The following is a 20836-nucleotide window of genomic DNA, read 5'->3' as shown; positions in this document are numbered from 1 at the left end:
GCACGGGTACTGGTATGCCTTAAATTAAGGCCAATGGCTTTTCCTGTATCTAAAATCTTGCAGTCAGTACAACAAACCAAAAGTATAATCATGCCAAGATGGCAAGAAATGATACATTTCATTCAAGCCATTCCAAGACCCCCCCCCCCAAGTGTAGTACCTACCTCACAGAAGTTCCCGTTGAACTGTTGCACCAGAAAGAGGCTTAATTTTCACAGGATGTTGATGAACAAGGTGCACTCTAGGAGATGTTATAGGTTGAATAATCAATTTACAGTCAAACCTCAATATAAATAAGTAAATCTTGAATGTTTACTGCCACTATCAGCACGTAACATATATATGCTTTTAACAAATATTGAATGTAATGGAAGTATCTGTTGTGTCAAATGCGACTTTGTTATAATGAGGTTTGTTTCTTATTACTTTCCAAAGTTTTTCATTCCAGTTTCAGTTTGTCTATTACACTAAAGCATTATTTGCTTTCACATAGCTGTGACTGCCCTGCATCTATAATTTTTTAACTGAGAACTGTAAGAAGCATTGTTTCCTTGCTGTTTCATTTTAACATACCAGCAGTCACATTTTTATTGCATTTAGAACACTAGAGGTTATCCATGCAGTCTGTACTTTGTGCTCCAACGACTGTGCATATCTCCGCTGGCAAACAGTTTTATATCACTTAGAAACATATGCACAATTTTTATTTATCTATGCTCATACTAGAAATACGAGAGGGAAATCTGGTAGTATAATAATAATGTCTTATAGGGGCCCTGAAATGCTTTCTGAACATAGTAAGAAAATGTTGCCAATCTGTAGAAGAGGCTCCTGTGAACATGTGAGCCAAATATTATGGCACGGCATGTAGCAGGGAATTTACAATCTCGTGTTAAAACTGTGAAAAGTCACTTGCTCTCGCCTTCGTGATGTCATCACTGGCAGCAAAGCCCACCAGCAGCTATTGGCTGATTTCGTTGATCGCGAGAAAATTCTCAGTAATACTACTATTGCTAATTTAGAGGTAAATAAATAAAAAGTATATATATGTCTACGATTTCAAAAAGACGCAACAAGCATTTCATCTTTGCACTGACAGTCTACACACGACAATTGCACATAGCTGCGTGGCCTCCGAGATAGCAACGGTGTCCTGCATAGAGTAGACGCCGCATCCGCCATGGGGTGCCGCGACGAGTCCTATTGCCGAAGGGTGCCTTAATACCAAGCCCAGCTTTTTGGTGGAACCTTGCCCCCTCCCCTGTGTTGCTTTCAGTGTGCTAGTCAAGACAAAAGGAGAGAGAAAGCCACTCATTGATGCGATAACTATGTCTAACTCCACTTAAACTTGAACAATTTGAAACATTTTTGCAAAAGGATATTCATGAGGTGATGTCTTTTAATAGTGAGGTCATTCTATGATTAGTTAAAAAAGTGTTTCTGGGCCCCTCTAAATAAGATAGAATTGTGGGCAAATACAAATGCACTGTCAGGTAATGTCACTGAAACTAAAGTTGTAACTCTTCATTCCAAAAATAGGACACATCATACTCCATTAAACCTTCAGTATAAATCACAGTCCATCGAAATTGTAAAATCTGTAAAAGTACTTGAGTTTATATTTCACAAAGTATGTTATGGAATGACCATATCAATTATGCTTTTCTGAAAACATCTAAGGCCATTCGCATTCTTTTGCGACATAGATCTTTTCTACCATTAAAAACAAAACTAACAGTACACTGTGTTTTATTTACCTTTCATTTAAACTACTGCACACTATTGTGGGCCACGACGCCAAAATACAATTTGAAAAAGATTTCAGTTCAGTATAACAGAGTTAGTCTAATTTATCACCTGTCTAACAGAAACACAACTGATCACTTGTTTACTGAGCATGGCATTATTGATGTTTTCAATTTATACACCTATGGGTTGTTACAATAATATAAAATCGAGCAAAAAAGACATTTATGCACAATTTCAAGGTTAGCTTCTTTGTGCCCATATGAGTCACACTACCCTCATCTTTCTCACACAAGAACTAATTATGGACAACAAAGAATATGTCATCAGTTGCTGTCAGTACAAAATAAACCGATTATAGCAGGCATTTAATTCACACAGAGTACACTTTCACACCTATGCGAATTTCTCATTCGATATTCACTCTTAAAACTCTTCAATGTAACCGACATCCATCTATGTACATCCGCTAATATATTTGATTTTGTGTTGTTGCTATTTCATAATGAATGCTATTGAAACATATTTCATTTACATTTGACATTTTTCTTCCCTTGTTGCTGTTTTGTATATATTATTTTGGTCATGTATAAATTACTATTGCATCATGTTAGTTCTGTTGCCCCCCAGCCTCTGCCTGATGATACGCAGGCGGAAGCTTTTAGAACCTGGTCAAGTGGATAGCCGCTTTTATTCTCACCCCCTCCAACAACTTTGCATTGATTGAAATAAATTATTATTATTATGCAAGTGTGCATCAGTAGTAAGGCTGCTCAGCCATAATAGGAATAAAGGTAGTAGTAGTGCCTCAAATATGGAATGTACCTACCATAAGAAGATGGGACAAGAATCGGGACAGGACAAGTCGAAACACGATATAGAAAAAGAAAAATCAGGTGTGTTAACTTGCCTGAACTTTGTCCTAGTTTTGAAAAACCTTATGGGTCCTTGAATTAGCATTCTTGAAGCACATTTTTTATTATAAATTCCTTTGTGTTTGAATGGAGAATACCGTACATGAGTGAATGTTACTTGCCAAACATCTCCAGATTTATTAACATGTGCATTCACAAATGTTACAATTTGTTTATGCACTGGAAATTATATAATGAAATGATTTGTAAACTTAAAACACCTCACCACTCTAAGGAAAAGTGAGGTTAGTGTGCAACACAACTGAACTAAAACAAACAATAAAACAAGCTGCGACGCTCTTTCTCAAGGGATCCATGATATAGAAAAATTTCCGTGTACTACCTATGATTACCATAGTCGCTAGATTGTTGCAGTACCAGGTTTCCCTCTGGTAGTGCCAGCTCCGGGACAGCTTCTTCCAAGCGGTGACAAAATACTTTACAGATGCTGCCGCAGTGTTAAACGCTGACCACGTGGAACATATTTTTGAGATATTTCTGGCACATCACCTGGCATCGTCACATCTATTTTTTGCTGTGGAATGACTGTACAGTTTGGCCGTGTGATTGAGTATGTGGGCTCCTTACAATGCATCAAGCAATATTACTTTACCTTTGTGTTCTGCACTATGCCCTTTACATACTGCACTTATTCACTCATATATTTGAACTTGTTGGGGGCCTTTTAAGGTAGTGTATGCTGATTGGATGCACAGTGCTCAAGACCTTATTAGGCTTTCTATAAATTGAAAGAAGAAGACCATATATTTTACATTAAGCAATTGTTTCTGTCAGCTCATTGGCACTCGGGAGTAGGAGGCACTTAACAAAGCGGCTACCTTCTCATCTTCACTTGATAGTGCATTATGGCCTTGCGGTTTTCATCATTAGATTCGCCAGGAGTACTGGGTGCATGAAGTATTTGAGAACACAGCTTCAAATTTCCATAGACAGCGATATTCTGTCAGATGAACCACTTAGCTTTGTCATGAGCCCCTCTGCCATCTAGAACATACAGAAGTTTCCATTTCGCAGCTTCCCTGGTGCCCACGTAACAGTACCAATGGCATCATGGCGCAATGTCACACAGAATTCACAGCCTTTTTTGTCAATCGGTTGTTTTCCGATACAAGATTACCTAAAGTTGCCTGCTCGAGTGTTCTTTTCCTTATTGGTACACTATGGTTGTTTCTTTAAACCCTTAACTGCCGATGACAAGAGAGAGAAATAACATTTATTAGCACCGAAGGAACTCAAGCCCAAGTCCGGGCCTCCTGGTAGGCTCATGCCTCCTAGCCCAGCACGTTCTTGACGTGCTGACTCACCATCACAATGAGCGTCTTCTGGTGCCGATGACGAGTTAACTCGTTGTGAATTTTTGCTTGTGGGTATGTGTTTAGTTTCTTGTAAATTTGACTAGAAAATTATACACAACGATTTTTCTATTTTTTTTTTTCTTTTTCACTTCTAAAAATTCTGTCCAAATTTATCACGGCAGATAAGGGATTAAACAGACAGCTCACTAGCCTTAGCCAGATCTAAGAAACTGCAAAGTTCTGGGAAGCTGTATTGAGGATTCGAAGCCAATGTTGCCACCCACCTTTTATTTCACTGCACTTGCAACAATGCTAAGCTACCCCCATACCACTTTTTCTTTTTGATTGCCAGATTTAGTACCCATTTTTAGCCCAATTCATAGCAGCATTCGCAGTTTGCACAAATGAAATCCTAACTATACTACAGCTGCTACTGCTATTCCAAGTGTTCTTCCCTTCCTGCATCCAGTAACTTTACTCTATTTTGGCTATTTCATTTTCTAGTCCATGCTCATTTTCAATGTATTCAGTTAATTTAATTTAGGCACTTGGGCACATAGGTTTGTTTTTGAATGAGGCTGCAGGCTCATTAAGGTGTCCCTTTGCAGTCGTGTCCTTTTTCCGGTACCATTATAAACATAACTGTGGCTTGATTCCGAAGGTGTGCAGTTAAGCATGTGACTCCAGCAATTGGACATTGGCACCTTTTACACACCTTGCAGAGTGAATTTTCTAATACACCGCTTCCAAGTATCCTTCACCAAATTATGCCACACCTCTACACCAGATTCCCTCCCCGAATTTTTTACCTACACAGGTCTGGTGCACAGGCCCTGTGCATCTTCAGCAATGAGGACGAGACAATGGGTCATTTTTTTGTAATGCTACCACTTTACAATTTTTTAGGGAACAAATCTTCAATATTCCCTTTCGTGAACTTGACCTAGAAATGAAAATTCCCGTTGTTTTTTTATCCCCAGGTACAACTCTCAGGCATAGCTACAAGGATGTTTGCCCTGCTGTCCAAGATTTCATTGCAGATTGAAAGCAATCGCCTTGTGAAATTGGTTTTATCCAGGTTTCCTTTCTGCGATTTTTCATGCATGCTGTGCAATTTCTTTCTGTTCGATTTTCTTTTTTTATTTGTAGCACTGAATTTATCTTTTCTCATGAATTCGCTAGCAAAATTAAATTTTTAGGGTCATTAGCTTTATCCACCAAATTCTTGGCCAACCCCTCATAGCGATATGAACCGCGAGTTCAGAGGAAAACAAAATATTGAATCTCTGCCAGCAGAACAAGTCACTGGTCCAGTATTTCAAAACTTATCTGGCAATGTAGTTTCAGTCATTTTCCTTCAGGGTCGCTTCAACCACTGTGGCTTTTTATTTATTACAAATCCAAGACATGGCAGCGGCAGCCAAACTTTAATGAAATAAACATGGATCTGGATACAGATGCTATAATAATACATAGCATAACCAAATACAGCACACAGAGCAGCTTGCACAAGTCTGCAAATATGCTCGTGCAAGGCCACCCACATTTCGATCAGAATGCGCTTGGCCTAGTTCCAACTACATGTGACAATGCTAGTTTCATACTTGGCCAAGCATTATTCTCCACTGGGGTTTGGCCACAGTGACAGCGCAATACGAATAAGTGCTCGCACAGAGCTTAGTCACCAATTAAACTGAATGCGCATACCATAAATGCGCCGTTTTCTTTGTTGTTTTTTGTTACAAGATGTCCATCTTTGCACACTGTAGGCACTTTTGCTTGCACGCCACTTTGTTATACAAATATTTTTTTTGTATGCAGTCATCAATGAGAACAAGATGTTTGAGGTACAACCGGGATTTGTACTGTCCTGAATGTGCACATTAATGCAGTTTCACCTTTTTGTGCAGCAAGTTTAAAAGCAGCCACTGCTTTATGAATATGTGACGAGCATCAGCGTATGCTGGGCTGAGTCCTCACATGACGTACACCTTCTCGGCTTCCCGCAAATCGAAGGAGTCGCGAGAACGTGGACAAGTTACACGTCCGCGACGGGCGACCGCGCGCAGTGCCTGCTCGCCGTATACGAAGCCGTTGGGCAGCACAAGCGGTTGGTTGTGCTCGTTGAGTGGCTGGCCCGAGATGCGACAGACGAGGCGCGACTGCGAGCAATGTGCGTACGGAAGACCCCGCGCAAGACAGTTGAGCGCACGGCTGCACACAGGGCAGTCCGGGTTGCGCTGGTTCTCGTCGTAGCACTGCGGCGTCTTGAGAGCCGAAAGGCCGGCCTGCAGGGCCACTGTCAGCACCGAACAGCTACTCAGCTGGTACAAACGCAGCTGCTCCTGGCGGAACTGTTGCACTAGCAGGTCCCAGCGACTATCGGCCAGCAGCTCCCAGCGGCTGTCGCCCAACAGTTCCCAGCGGCCGTCGGGTGGACGCGCACCGGGCAGCGCCAGAAGGCTCATCACACGCTGTACCTCGGCCAGTTGTGCCTCGTCTTCCAACGCGCCGAAGTGACGCCGCGCGTGCCGCACGGCCTCGAGGCGCCGGTCGCGACGCACGAGCTCGACGAACTCTTGCTGCCGCAACTGGAACTCGAGTGTGCTGCGCAACTTGCGCAGCTTTGACTTGTTGTCGTGACACCAGGCCAGGCACTTGCTGGTGTCGCGGCTTGCCAGCGAATCCTCAACCTCCTTCGAAACGAGGAATAGGTCCATATTTGTGAGGTCGCGCAGCCCACTGCGCTCTGCAAGTTTCGCCGCCGTGCCGTAATAGCCAGCGCGCAGTAAGTGCTCCACGAGCATGCGGTCGAGACGTTGTCGCTTCCATTGCTCGCCACCTGCCTCGAAGCCCTTGAGGTGTTCGACGCGTCGCTTGCAAGCCGCCGCGGCTTCTAACTCTTCGGTGATGCTCTCGGCGCTCTTACGCCGAAGCAGCTCCAGTTTCTCCAGCAAGCTGCCGAGTTGACTGCGCAGCTGACCAGCGGGCGCCTTCTCTCGAAGGCTTTTTTCCAACTCGGCTGCCCCGCTCTGCACATGCGACACCTCTCGATCCATGGTCTTTTGGGCCGCTCGAAACTTTTTGTTCAGGATCTCGTACGGCACCTACAAACGTTCAGTATCGTTCACTCAGCCTGCCAAGAAGCATAAAGGCGTTAAATACCTACCTTGAGAGTAGGGTGCTCCAACGCCTTGATGTCCGACATTTCAGCTGATTCACCCCGAGCACTCGACGTCCAAGACCGCAGCGCCTTAGGCGCCGACACCGCTCACATGAAGCGCTGCACGTTACGGCTCCGGCGAGCAACGACCCGGGAAACCAAGCGCTATGCCGTGTTGCGTCGACCAAATGGAGCCGTCAGCTGAGCGGCGCGTATTAATATTGTGTGGAGCGATATTCCACTTAACTGCGGCCTCTCAGCGCCTAAAAAGATCGATGCCTATTTCGTTTAAGCGCCGTTACCCGTCCACAGAGTCATTGGCCACGCAAAACGAACATAACGTTGCGAACGATCGCGACAAAAAAATGATTTAAAGACACCAACCCATTACTTAACACTATCTACAAGCACAAGAACGTCCAGTCTCGCAAACAAACCCCTCAGAACGAGATTACACGAGATCGCTTATCCGCCTCTCCCGTTGAAGGTTTTTGGCGTTCTTTCGCTACGTCATAGGCTCGTATATTCGTTTATTTTGGCTCTAGCTCGGGAGACTTGTGGCGGGTGGTAATAATTTCAGTACTATTTTGCAAGGAACATACCAAGTAACGCGATCTAACGGCCATCTCTTGGATTTTGTTTTAGGCTTTACGGGTAGCTCCACTCGCTGCAGCAACGCATTACCGGCCATAGTCGTCAGCCTTTGTTTGCTAAGTGAGCTCCTCGACCCAAAAGGTAAGACTTGTCACTGGAAAGCTGTTGTCTGTGGCTGTTTTGTGATGCCGTTGAATGATTTTCCTTGAAGTGTGATCGACTGTTGAGCTCCTGCCTGACCCCCGATCTCCCATGTGTGCATTTGTCGAAGTGATAATTGGGGCTGAAAGGCTTAGTCAGACATTACTTGTTGACCGCTCCCCGAGATGAACTTGCCTAGCAGGTAAATAAGTAGGCTTGGGCGACAGCCTTGCATGCGCCGTGACCGTGAGCGACTGTGGAATTATGGCCGTGTAGCCGGAACGTCTCCGGAGAGCGTGTGCTTGAACCACCGTGGCGTGAACAAAGCACGCGGTGTTGGCGTTCGAAGCATGTTCTGTGACTTGATTAGTTTTTCGCAGCACGAGCGCACGATATGTGTCGTAAGCGCTCGCGCTGCGGTTCATAGACCGTTGGGTTGTTTACTTTTGCTGGGGATGAGCGGGCTTAAGCGTTGCATTTGGTGGAACCTTTCGCTGACCTACATTTAGCGTGCGCTTGCCGTCCCGGAAGTTTTGAGCGCCAAACAAGCGGGCACGCTCTCTTTGTCCAAATTCGCATTCCATGGCGTCAACCAGCCCGCGGCAACATTGATTAGGCTTATTTTTTGCGCCAGTTAAATGCCGCCGCGTCATTTGGCTGCACCTTTCGTGAGCCACATGCCGCGGCAGCCATTCGGGGAGGGGTCTAGCGGCGGCTTGCTCGCAGAGCGGCTCTCCGTGCCGCGAGCCGGGGAGGGAGCCCATCGAGGCCGGCCGGCCAGCCGCCTGCGCCTCGGCGACGCCGTCGTAGCCCTCGAAATTTGGTTGTTTATTTCGTGTGCTGCGGCGCTGGCCGAGGAGCGCGCAACGTGCCGACGTGCTGTAACTGGGGGCGCCTGCGGCGCTTGACCTGTCGCAAGAAAAACATGGAGTTTCGGCGGGCTTTTCCCCGTCGTCTGCAGCGGGGAGCCGTGACGTCAGTCTGCTTAGACGCCCCGATTGGCTCGCGCGCGTGTCGCTTCGATGGCGCCCGCGGTGGGGCCCCCTTTGTTTTGGTCCTGCGTTGTTGCGGCACGTGCCCATCTCTCTCTGGCATTTGCAGATCCCGCGAGAAATGCAGCATGTGGGCTTCTGCCGGTCCTGATTTGCAGAAGCCAAGCGGGCAGTTTTGAACTGGAACAGAGTGAGTACGCCTTCTCGGTCGGCTGCTGCAGTGGCGCTGACCTGTTGCGCTGCGTTGTCACCTTTGCATTTTGCGGGGTCTGCGCCGGGCTGCTCACGCGCGGAAGGCCGCGCGAGCAGCCCGGTCTGGCCGTTCGTGCACTGCGGCCGGTTGCACCGCTTGGCTTTGTGTGTGCGTGCGTTTGTGTGTGTGTGCGTGCGCGCGCGGCCGTCTGGATCGCTGACTGCGCACCTCGTCGCACGCTCCGAGCGGAGCTTTGTTGATGCCCGGCGCCGTTCATTGATTGCGCGTCGTGTCGCCCGGCTTTCGCTGCAGTGCGCGCTTTGTGCCCCTCCCCAGAGCACTTCTCTTACATTGTCTTGCGATGCAGGGAAGGGTCGCTCGCGCCGGGACGCGTCGGATGGGGGCTTGCGTCGGCGACCTGTTTTCTAGTGCTGGCCATTTTAGTGTCGCCGATGTACTGCACCCATTCTGCTAGCTAGTGTCATTTTGCGGTGTGTGAAAAGTCAGCACGTTGCCAAGTCGTTGCTTGCAGTAGTGGACCAGGGATCAGTTCAAAACATTTGGCGCTTTAGAGCATGTACCATGTTGCAGATTTGGAGAATTAGTATTCAAGAACACTTCATCGTTGAAGTTAGTATACCCGGGGGGGGGGGGGGGGGGCAACTTATTTGTAGCTCATGTCGCCGGTTTTTTAGCCTTTTCAGAAGATACAGTGTAGCATACTGAAAGTCGGCACATGATTACTCTATTTCCTCCATCCTGATTCACCAATGAATTTTCGTTCTAGTGTCGAACTAGCGAAAGGTTGAATAAAATGCTCTAATGAAATATTCCCGTTTAAAGTCAAAAATGTTCTTTGTTCCCAAGCTGAAATAAAGTTTCATGAAGGGTATTCTTTAACACGAAGTGTAAACAACAAATTAGTGAGGATCTGACTTGAATTTGTTTTTCCTGTCATTGTTGCAATGCGCACACCTGCCATCGGGCCCATACCATCGCGAGCAAAGTTCGGAGGCGCGGCACTAGCGAGAAAGCCTGTTTCTAACGCGTGCTATTTCGGCAGAACACACACACACGTCGTGCCACTTTCAAGCTGTGAATTAAAGCCGTGTTTTGCGGTACTCGTAATGTCGCATGCATTCGTATATTTCAGCGCCTCGTATATTATGCTGCCCCTCATAACTAAGGGGTATAAACCACTTCACATACAGATTGTCAGAATACATTGTTTATGCAAGCCACAAACGTAGCGTGTGAAATGAACTGGTCTGGACCGCCCGTTTCTTTAACTACTCATGTGGTCATCTCTTAACGTGTCTACAAACACCTCATCACTTGGCCAATTACATTGTGTCCTGCTATGAAATGTGTGCTAGTATAATTTTTTTTTTTTTTTTAACAATTGCTTCAGTGTACTTGGTTGGCAAGAGGGTGACTCACTTCTAGGCCAAGGTTCCAAATTTTAATGTACTTGTATAAATGCACCAGTCTAGGAGGGGATTTGATTGATTGTATAATTCTTAATAACAATTGCAATTAGTTTATTTATCAACGTACTGCAATGGTTTCTATTTAATTATATTGTCTTTAAGCTCTGTGTACTGTTGAATAGACATGTGCAGAACTTAACACTGATAGTACTGTCTGGCTTGTGCCTATCTGTGCCATGGGCATATGATTGCCAGTGATGCGTCTGTTCCAATATCTCTGTAGGACCCTGGGTACGTAGTCATAAGCCAGAAGTACCATGAGCAGGTACGGCAGGATTGCTAATAGGATTGCCATGAATAAAACCTGTTTCTAGCTATTGCCTGTTGATATAGTGCGTATTGGAAGTTGCTGGTTGGTCTTCTATCAGGATTGAAGCTCAGGTGTTTATATCTTGCTCAATTATCTTTTTTTATCGTATTGTTATTTGGGTTACATTCGTTTCTTTCTTTTTGCCATTAATATGTGAGCATCTTTATTTGCGGTTTTTACTAGCCGTGTTGGGAAGCTCTGAGCACACTTCCTTAATTGTGTGTGACAAGGTGGATTGATGACAAACTTTAAAGGGGATTCTTGTGTCAATTTTTTGTGCACAATGGTATTGTTGATGTGTGGGTATGCACAGTCAAATATGGGTGCTTGGAGGATGGGCTGGCTGTGCACCCCAGCTTAACTGTGGAGCATGATTGCAACTTCGTAATGATTATTTTCAACGCATGATGTCTGCAGCAATGGTTTGCTATCCTTATAATTTAATGGGTTGCAGAATGCATTCTTTATGCACGTTTAGCATTGTATTTTAAACCATACTGAAAGCTTCATTTGCACTACAGCTTTCCTATGTTCAATGTCACTATTAATGTGAACTCTGAACTTCATTATTGGTACACAAAAGACAAGTATGAGCCTGCAGAAGCCTTGTAACAGCTTCAGTGGCAATGCTTTGTGGTGGAATGGGTAACTTCATTTATAGTGATGTCATGTATTTTACAGAAGCTTAGTCGATTGGACTAGCCTTTTTCATTAGCAGCTGTTGGTCACAGGTAACAATATTATAGTAAAGTAAAGCATCCTTATTTTTGTGTTATTTACATATACAGTAAAACCTCGTTATAACGAAGTCAAAGAAGGGGCCAGAATGAATTTGTGCATTATTTGGTTAAATCCAACATTGCATGTACACTACGAATCTATGAGGATTTCAAGGAGAATTTCACTTAGTTCATTATATCAATTATTTTGTTATGTCCTGTTTCGTTATAATGAGGTTTGACTATATCATTAATAAAATTGCTGATTATGAATTGCAGTGCAAAATCTGCCAATATACAGTACCTCTTTCTTTTTTTTTTTCACACCATCATAATTTTACCTACTAAATCTGCCATATATAGTGAAGCTGACAGCAGTCTGACTTATTAGCTAACAGACCCGTCTGTATTTGGCAATTATGCACTGTGATCCATAACTGGAAGTTGTATTCCACTTAGTTGCAAAGTTGAAGGAAAGGAACAAAATTTAAACGTTTTTTCGTCTTAAGTTATACAGGATGTAATTGTATAAATTTACTGGTGTGCAACAATTAAATAGGCTCATTAGTTTGCTTACAGATGAGTTGTGAACACAGTGAAGCCACTTTTGTGTCATTCTTTAATGGTTTACTCTTCCGTACACTTTGATAAGATAATAATGGCTGTGCAAGAATAATAAATGCTTGCTCATACGACTTGTTGCTTCCACCCCTATTTATTCTTTTTAGAACAGTGGAAGTGCTAATCTTGCAGAAAAATAATTTTACACGCGCAGTAATGGCATCTTGTTTAATAACATTGCAGTGTCTGCACTTTCATATAAAATCTTTCAATATTGCACCGTAAAAAGAAAGCCGTATGTGGTAAACATGTTGCCGTATTTGATGAGTTTCTCTCATTTAATAAACATTGCTTTTCTTTTCTCCTAAAAACAAATGTAAGCTTATTCAATCCTGCTAATTTGAGCTGCACTAATGTTTAAATATTGCGTTCTTTGCATATTCTGCATTATGTATGAAAGGCACACAATGTGCTACTGTTGGTTCACTTTCTATACTGTGCACAGCTTAAAGCGCCGTGGTGGCTCAGTGGCTGTTGTGGTCCGCTGCTGGTTTGATTCACTGTCGGGGTGGCTGCATTTTAATGGAGGTGAAATACAAACTAAAATGCTTAGATTTATAGATGCACGTCGGGGGAATCCCAGGTGGTCAAAGCTAATCCCTCCACCACAATGACTCTCGCAGACCTTGTGTTGCTCCGCGACGTTAAAACCCACAAATCGGTTTAATCAACCAACTCTGCCCAGCTTGAAAATGAAAAGAAACAATGTCTGAGCCAGGTTTACGGTCTAGGTATTCTAGGTACATGTCCTGTATTATGATTCTGACTATTATGAATCTTACTATTAGTATAGGGGACTTAACTAGCAATATTCGGAAATATTGCAACTGCTTTGTTTTTGCTTTTTGGCATGTACAGCATTTGTCAGAAGCTGGCATTGTGTTAGCGTGGTAGGTGCTGCTATTTAAACAGGGAACTTGGCATGTGATGCCAGATGTTTGGTTGCATGTTCTGTTAATTTATCAGTCATTAGAGGCACTTTTCGGGGAGCCTTGAGTAACAAGACTGGCTATCTACCTACATGCCTCAGAGATGTGGGGGGAGCCTTGAGTAACAAGACTGGCTGTCTACCTACGTGCCTCAGAGATGTGTTGCGAATGCAGACACAGGTGATGGTGACTTGAGTAATGCTATCATAGATTGCCACCGAAATATGAAGGATTTAAGCATCCAGAAAAATTTGCAGTGCATGTCATGGCTTCATGTAGTTATATGGTAGACGTAGCTCATATGCATAACTTCAGATTACATGCGGCCATGTGACACCTATAGTTGTAAATATAATGTGCTGAATGATGAGATTGTTAGCCATTTATTTTATTTAGTCGCACATGCATTTGTTAGTCATTTTGGCTGGGCGCCAAATTATTTGTTCGCATGGTTTATTTAGGAAGCAGCCTTAATTCCAAGTTAGTCAATACTTGCTAGAGGAAAGGAATGTTTTGGGGAATTACCTTTGTAGGTCACGTGAAAAGTGTGAAAGAATGGTTTGAGCAGGGGGTAATTGAGTAGTAGGTGGGGGTGTGTGCAGGCAAGAGCCCTCGGGTGAGCGCGCCAGCCGGTCAGTGGTGTCACACCTGTCATGGACAAGAAGAAGCCCCTGAAGCGGCCGCGCATGGACAACCCGCCACTGGGTGCACGGGGCCCCGTAGCCAATGGGCCATTGCATGCTCGGCCCCTGGTGGCTCTGCTTGATGGCCGTGACTGCTCGGTGGAGATGCCCATCCTCAAGGACGTAGCCACAGTGGCCTTCTGCGATGCCCAGTCGACGCAGGAGATTCACGAAAAGGTGCTCAACGAGGCAGTGGGTGCTCTCATGTGGCACACCATCACACTCACCAAGGAGGACCTGGAAAAGTTCAAGGCCCTGCGCATCATTGTCCGCATCGGTTCTGGTGTCGACAACATTGACACAAAGGCGGCTGGGGAGCTGGGTAAGCATTGCATGGATAGCTAGTGCTGTGCTGGTACTGATACTGTCTTGATGCAGGCATTGCTGTGTGCAATGTGCCGGGCTATGGCGTTGAGGAGGTGGCTGACACAACACTCTGCCTGATTCTCAACCTCTACCGGCGCACCTACTGGCTGGCCAACATGGTGCGTGAAGGAAAGAAGTTTCAGGGTCCGGAGCAAGTACGCGAAGCTGCCCAAGGCTGTGCCAGAATTCGAGGCGACACTTTGGGCATTGTGGGTTTGGGTAAGTGAGCCAGTGCTCTGGCCCCTTGCCTGGTCTCTAAGTGGAGTGTGGTGTTGCAGGGCGTGTTGGGACTGCTGTAGCACTGCGTGCCCGGGTCTTCGGTTTCAACGTCATCTTCTATGACCCCTACCTGCCCGACGGCATTGAAAAGTCACTGGGGCTCAGCCGGGTGTATACGCTGCAGGACCTGTTGTTTCAGAGCGACTGTGTGTCGCTTCACTGCACGCTCAATGAGCATAACCATCACCTGATCAACGAGTACACAATGAAGCAGATGCGGCCCGGAGCATTCCTGGTCAACACTGCACGAGGAGGACTCGTTGATGAAGCAGCACTGGCTGCGGCCCTCAAAGATGGCCGCATTCGGGCAGCAGCATTGGATGTGCATGAAAACGAACCGTACAACACCCTTGCCGGTAAGTTTACTATTACTATTGTTATTTATTTTGAATGCCTTATTGTGCCTTGATGCTGACCATGGCTATGGCATATGCAACATGAAATTGGCAAACTGAATGCCAACACACTGTACACACATTGCTAGTCTCGTGTTTGCTTCATGCCCATATCAACAATATCAAATACACAGGGAGGAGGAGGAAAAAACTTTATTCTGACAGGGCATTTGGGACCTCCCAGGTCTCCTGGGTCCCCGCGCGACCCCACCGCACTCAAACATTCTTGTTTAACATGTCCATGATGTTAGCAGCCCGGATGGCGGCGATCTTTTGCCAATGCTAGTCTGCAACACTTGGTGATGAGAAATTTCAAGCACTTCCAAACGCCTAGTAGCATGTTATTCTGAATAGTGTGCTAACAACTTAAGAACAGTGATAAACTGTTAACAGTACAAGAACAGTGATAAACTGTTAACAGTACCGTGTTGTCAGATAAGATTAACATCACTATTAGTTTACACTGTGCACACCACATTGTGACAAATTTTCACTGTCAGTCTAGCTACACAAGCATAAAAAAGATGCAACTCTAAATGCAAGCAATAGTATGTGCACCCAATCCAAAAAACGTATTTGCATGCATACTGTCGACCTGCTCTTTTATTCAGTGCATGCGTCCTACTGAAACTGTTGATATACAGGGCCTACCTGCGTTGATGCACTGGTCTGTGTTAATAGAATATACGTTTGAAAGTGGTGAATGATATTTCTTTAAACTGTAGCTTATGACTGCAGGAACAAAAATCTGATGCAGGCCATTCTTTGCATGGTTAACTATAATTATTGCTCACATGCACTTGGTCATTTTTATAGCTAACAGTATTTAGAGTTCTTGAAAATTGTGAATTAAGGTTTTGTTAGGATCTGTCTTTTATCTCCCCACCACAAACATGCATTTGTTGAATGAGCCATAGTCCATAGGGTGCAGGTACGGTTGACTGGCTTTTACTTTTCCCCCAAGAAACAGTGTCAGCAATATGCTATATAGTATACACTGAAGCGACTGTCTACTGATTTTTCAAGGATATCCTTTAGTGCTACATTTTCCAGCAGGTATATTGTGGTATAAAATGCCTACACAAGTGTTGTGACTATTCCGGAACGCTTTAAAAGTACATTTTCAACATCCTGAATAGGAAAGCAACCCTGGTACCACTCCCACAGGGCGACTACCATGTCACCACACTTGAGGACCCACTGATGCACCACTCTGTTTGCATAAAGGCAGTGCCACTTTTCAACACACGCCAACTGGAAATAAGATATTCCGTAACGCTAACAAAGTTAGTAAATGCACATAAAATACAATTTGAAGTGTATCATTGTAAGGAAAGTAACTCTGTATGGGTTTTAGGTCACATGGCAGTACACAGTTAGGTTTACATGATTTCACTGTCAAGTAGCTTCACTTGCCATTTTGCACCACTTTCAAAGCCAAATTTAATTGTTTATAGAATCAAAATCTGCTTGTTTTTGTTAATCTGATACACAATCTTCTCATTCCCACTAAAATCCAAATACTTATTCTGAGTGGTAGACAGTCCCTCCCAACTTTGGCCACCCAAAATTTAAAAGTTTTGATAAAACTTTTTCACAGGTATGCACATTCAAGCAACTTTCCTTGATGCTATTTCCTTGATTTCCTTGATGCTACGGTAGTTTTCAGTCAATGTGCATTTTTAATTTGCCTGGGCTTTTGCCTCGTAATTTCTGTGCTCGTGCCGATGTTTACTATTAAATCGTGATAAATTAATGACTTCTTCAGGGCAGCATGTTGTTCCTGGTATGTAGCGCTTGTAGACTACTAGCTGAAAAGTCCTGAGCACTCTTCTGCTTATACATTGGCCAATAATACGCGGTCACATGTCAATTTGTTTGCTTATGGACTGCCGTGGAATTTGTTGTGGCCGATTTCTGCAGGTGCAGTCTACTTTTTTATCCCTTTTACCCCTTGTCTATAAATTCCTTTTCTTTATCTGATTACTAATTCAGCAGAGCAATGCATTTACATTGGCATGTACCTTTACTGCTCCTCGTTTGCTTCAAATATAGTGGAACAATGTCAAAACGTTACAAAACATGTAAATTTGTGCATTTGAGCTGGGTCTCTTCGCCTTGATGCAAGTCTATGAATGGCTGAGGACCTTCAACAACAGGGACCTGGATACAGTAGTACAGGTTGTTATATCGGATTTTGATAGATGGCTTTTGTTTTTTGTTAACTTCATCATGCAGTTGGCGCATTTTTTGAAGACCCCTCAACAGGCCTCATTGCAAATTTTTACGAAATACAGTTAAATGTTGTCATACCGAAACAAGATATAATGGATATAATGAAGCAATTCCCCCCTGTAATTCTGGCTCAATTTTGTTATAACAAGGTTTTGCTGTATTCAACTTTTTAATCTGTTTATTATTAGAGGAGGTAGAAGAAATTGAACTTTCTTGTTACAATGCCACTGCAAGGAGAGTGTCATTGTCCAGCCATCTCCCCTTTGCCTCTACTAGTGTCAAGTGCTTTCTACTCCTACTTTCTCCCATACCAGAGCAGAGTGACAGGCCCCGCCCCCCCTTTTTTCCCCTTCTCTTCCTTTTTTTCTGCACGGCGCATTTCCAGTGGTATTTTCCATTGGATGATTAACCAAAGTGAAGTCACGTGCCAGGTCGTTCAGTGTGTCTTGCGTAAAGGCATTTGTGCCTGTGACCTTGACTCTTACTCTAAGCGCTGCTCCCTCAAGAGGAAGGGCTACTGCCGGTTGATCATATGAGTAGGCAGGTTGATTATATTCCTTTTGCCTACAAATTGTCTAGCAATGTAAAAATTTCAATGTTCTTTCTATTTAAATAGAAATGTGCTTCACTTCTTGTTTTTGAATTTTCTCAAAACAAACTAACAAGCTTGGCCTCCTTGCAGTCTTTTGGGAGTGATATCTCGGTCATTAATACACCTAGGAATCATTTTTGTCACAGCATGAACATAAATGCATAATGCACAAAATGGTAGAAGCAGCCAGTTTTTTTTTTTTCCATATTAAAAATAAAAATAAATATTAGCCGCATTTCAAACACTACGCTTTGGAACGTTGTGTTTGTTGATACTTGGTCATACCAAAAAAGTATTCTTACCATTTTTTTTTAATTCTTACCATTGTGAACCTGATTTATTCTGCTGTATTTAGCTATGTGGGCCTTAAGCAATGCGGTGGTGCTTAGTTCTTGCTCCATTGCTCCCGGAATAAAGAGCAATTTATTTTTAGTTAACCTTAAAGAATTTGCTATTATAAAAATGATTATACTTGGTCATACCAAAAAAGTATTCTTACCATTGTGAACCTGATTTATTCTGCTGTATTTAGCTATGTGGGCCTTAAGCAATACGGTGGTGCTTAGTTCTTGCTCCATTGCTCCCGGAATAAAGAGCAATTTATTTTTAGTTAACCTTAAAGAATTTGCCTATTATAAAAATGATTGCATATTTGTAATCTGCTCTGGAAGCTGAACAAGACTGTGCAGTTTCATTAAATTTCCTAAAGCAGGCTTTGAAGGCTTAAAAAGCCTTCAGTACGCACTCCCCCCCTAACACATTTAGGAAGACACACATAATCACCTGCAAAAAGTTCATTTTCTATCTAAATGTGCAAAATATACTGAGAATAAGCGTAGTCAATGAAAAGAGCCTTTTGTCGTTTGTGGGTGCAGTCATGTAAATTGAAGCTCATTTGAACGCTCTGCAGTTCGGTCTTGCGGAATGCACTGAAGACCGCACAGTCAGCCCACGCACGACGCTGAATCTCATTCGAAAAAAAAAAAAAAAGACAAATTGCTTTTTCTTTGCCTCTGTGCCCGCCCCACAAAGCTGTCCAGATCATTTGAGTCCCCAGACGTTTGGTGTGCTGCAATACAAACCCTCATCTTTGCATATGAAGGTTGGACCCTCGCGTATTTAGCCATGTCCAGGGAAACTGGGATCTTGGGGGGGTGTAGCTAATGTCGAGTGCTTTGACCTTTAAGGCCCCTCAGCGGAGGCAACACACCTCTTTAATCTGGGCTTCATGTAGACAGCAGGTGGCTTCTTCTCAGGTGGCTTGAGTTAACCTTTTGTGATGTATTCAGCCTTGTATATAAGACATTAGGCTAGAGCAGCGATGTAAGGCTGGTGGGTGCAAGTTTTTGGCATGCTAAATCTTGCAGCGTCTCCTCGTTGGGCTTCCCTGGTGGGTGACTGCCACTGCTGCCAAAGAAAATACAGCTACAGTAAAACCTTGGTAATTCGGATTTCACGGGACCCCCAAAAAAATGTCCGAATTAACCGAATGTCGAGTTATTGAGGGTATCAAAAGAAAACAAACAAATGCTTGCTATGTCAACACGCTTTTATTTACTGAATGAATCAGCAAATCCTGTTTTTATTGATAAATGGGTTTAAACTGGGGAGGCCTGCTCGAAATGGGTTTAAGGAAAGAGGGCTGCTCCCAGATCCCACTATTGAACAGCAAAGACGGCTCATACCTGTGAACAAAGAACACCAGTTCTTGAGCATCATACCTAATGCAAAACTAAGCTTCATTCCCCACATCAAGAATCTAAAGGCCAAATGCCTAAAAAAAACAATGAACATACTCAAAATTTTGTCGTACACAAATTGGGGTAGTGACAGAAAATGCTTATTTAAGCTGTACAGGAGTCTTGCACGATCACGTTTAGACTACGTGATCGTATACAGAGCCTCTATGCCTATGCAGAGCCTCTATGTAGAGTTGAATGAGTGGTCCCTCCATCTGCAGAGGTAGTATTCCTCCAGCTTTTTCTGAAAATACATTTGAACACTAAACATCTTTCTTATTCAAGTGTGAACAATATTGACAAATATCGCACTTTTCTGTAATCGACCTGCAGTAAGATAGCCCTTCTTATTTCTTGTGAAGAAACTCTTGAAATGTCTCGCTCCTTGAACATCATCGTATGGCTCCCGCAAAGCTGTCACTGCTATTGCAGTGTCAGCTTGTAGAATGTGAGATTGTTTGTAGAAGTCATGAAACCTCCTCCAGAGGTACAGTGTATGCACTTCCTAGAGCTTCAAGCGAAGTACTCCTGTCCGGAATTTTCTACTGACACATAAAGTTGCATCCTTGCATATCTTATGCTGCAGTTGATCCATTCGTCTCGGAGTCTGATGTACTGCACCCAGAAACCAATATTTTTACAACTGAAGCCTATGCACCAATGTCTGCTGTGAAAACATCAATAACAAAATCGCGAGAACCTGTGTCCTGTTATGTTGACTCGGAATAGGGTGCACATATGGTGCACACAACTGCTTGCCTACTGGTTGTGAACCACCTATCTGTGGTGGATGCACTCGAACCTCGTCATACCAACTATTGCCATTTACTGCAGCATATACCCAGTGGTATGCACATTACATGCTGAACTGCTACACCGCCGCGTACGTGATGGAAAATTCAATAAAACAGCAAAAGACTATCTGGCATGTGCAACACGCGACTTTTAGCACCTGATGCGACAGCCATATATGATAGCATTCTTATGTTCCAGTGTGATGGTCTTTTGCTTCCACTTTCTCTTGGCTCGCTCATATTGTTATGAAACCCGTCGAAGTATATGACAGGTAGAACTTTGCAAACATGGATGCGTTCGGCCCTTGAAAGCGAAACTACGATCCTCCGCTTTCTCGAGGCCCCACGGCTACACTGTGAGAGCGGGCTGGCTGGGCTGGCTGGTGCCAGTTTTATGCTATCTTTGAGGTCATGCCTAGCTGCGTCAGAACAGCACGGCACGCTGCTGTGAGAAATGAGTGGAGGCACTAGTTCATAGCGTGGCATAGCTAGGCGTGGTCTCGGAGATTGCAATCTTTAAGGGTGGGCCTAGCTTCGCCAGCTACGTGTCGCAGCGAGAGAGAGGTGCAATAAAATAAGGAAGTGCTGCTTGTGCGTGTGAAAGACAAGTGCTGCTTGACGTCAT

General features: G+C 44.0%; 2 protein-coding genes across 6 annotated transcripts in view; one reads left to right on the top strand and one right to left on the bottom strand.

Moving 5' to 3' along the window:
* Positions 1 to 5386: 5386 nt before the first annotated feature.
* LOC119461297 (E3 ubiquitin-protein transferase MAEA) lies at positions 5387 to 7285 on the bottom strand. The gene is made up of 2 exons (XM_037722547.2): positions 7146 to 7285; positions 5387 to 7083 (listed from the first exon to the last, which is right to left on the bottom strand). The coding sequence occupies exons 1-2, from the start codon at positions 7182 to 7184 to the stop codon at positions 5953 to 5955; spliced, it is 1170 nt and encodes a 389-aa protein (XP_037578475.1). The 5' UTR covers positions 7185 to 7285; the 3' UTR covers positions 5387 to 5952.
* Positions 7286 to 7816: 531 nt separating this feature from the next.
* The window catches only part of LOC119461262 (C-terminal-binding protein), a 62487-nt gene continuing 49467 nt past the window's right edge, over positions 7817 to 20836 (top strand). For 3 of the 5 annotated variants that reach the window (XM_037722538.2, XM_049666854.1, XM_037722498.2), the window contains exons 1-5: positions 7819 to 7874; positions 8976 to 9056; positions 13715 to 14133; positions 14190 to 14396; positions 14456 to 14812. In XM_037722538.2, coding sequence (XP_037578466.1) covers positions 13782 to 14133; positions 14190 to 14396; positions 14456 to 14812 — 916 coding nt within the window. In that variant the 5' untranslated portion in view covers positions 7819 to 7874; positions 8976 to 9056; positions 13715 to 13781. Of the gene's footprint in view, positions 7875 to 8975; positions 9057 to 13711; positions 14134 to 14189; positions 14397 to 14455; positions 14813 to 20836 lie in introns of all 5 variants that reach the window. The other 2 variants (XM_049666853.1, XM_049666855.1) reach the window with 2 other exon arrangements.

Source organism: Dermacentor silvarum, chromosome 1, assembly GCF_013339745.2.
Source record: "Dermacentor silvarum isolate Dsil-2018 chromosome 1, BIME_Dsil_1.4, whole genome shotgun sequence".
Taxonomy (NCBI): domain Eukaryota; kingdom Metazoa; phylum Arthropoda; class Arachnida; order Ixodida; family Ixodidae; genus Dermacentor; species Dermacentor silvarum.
This window is presented reverse-complemented; position numbering and strand designations above follow the sequence as displayed.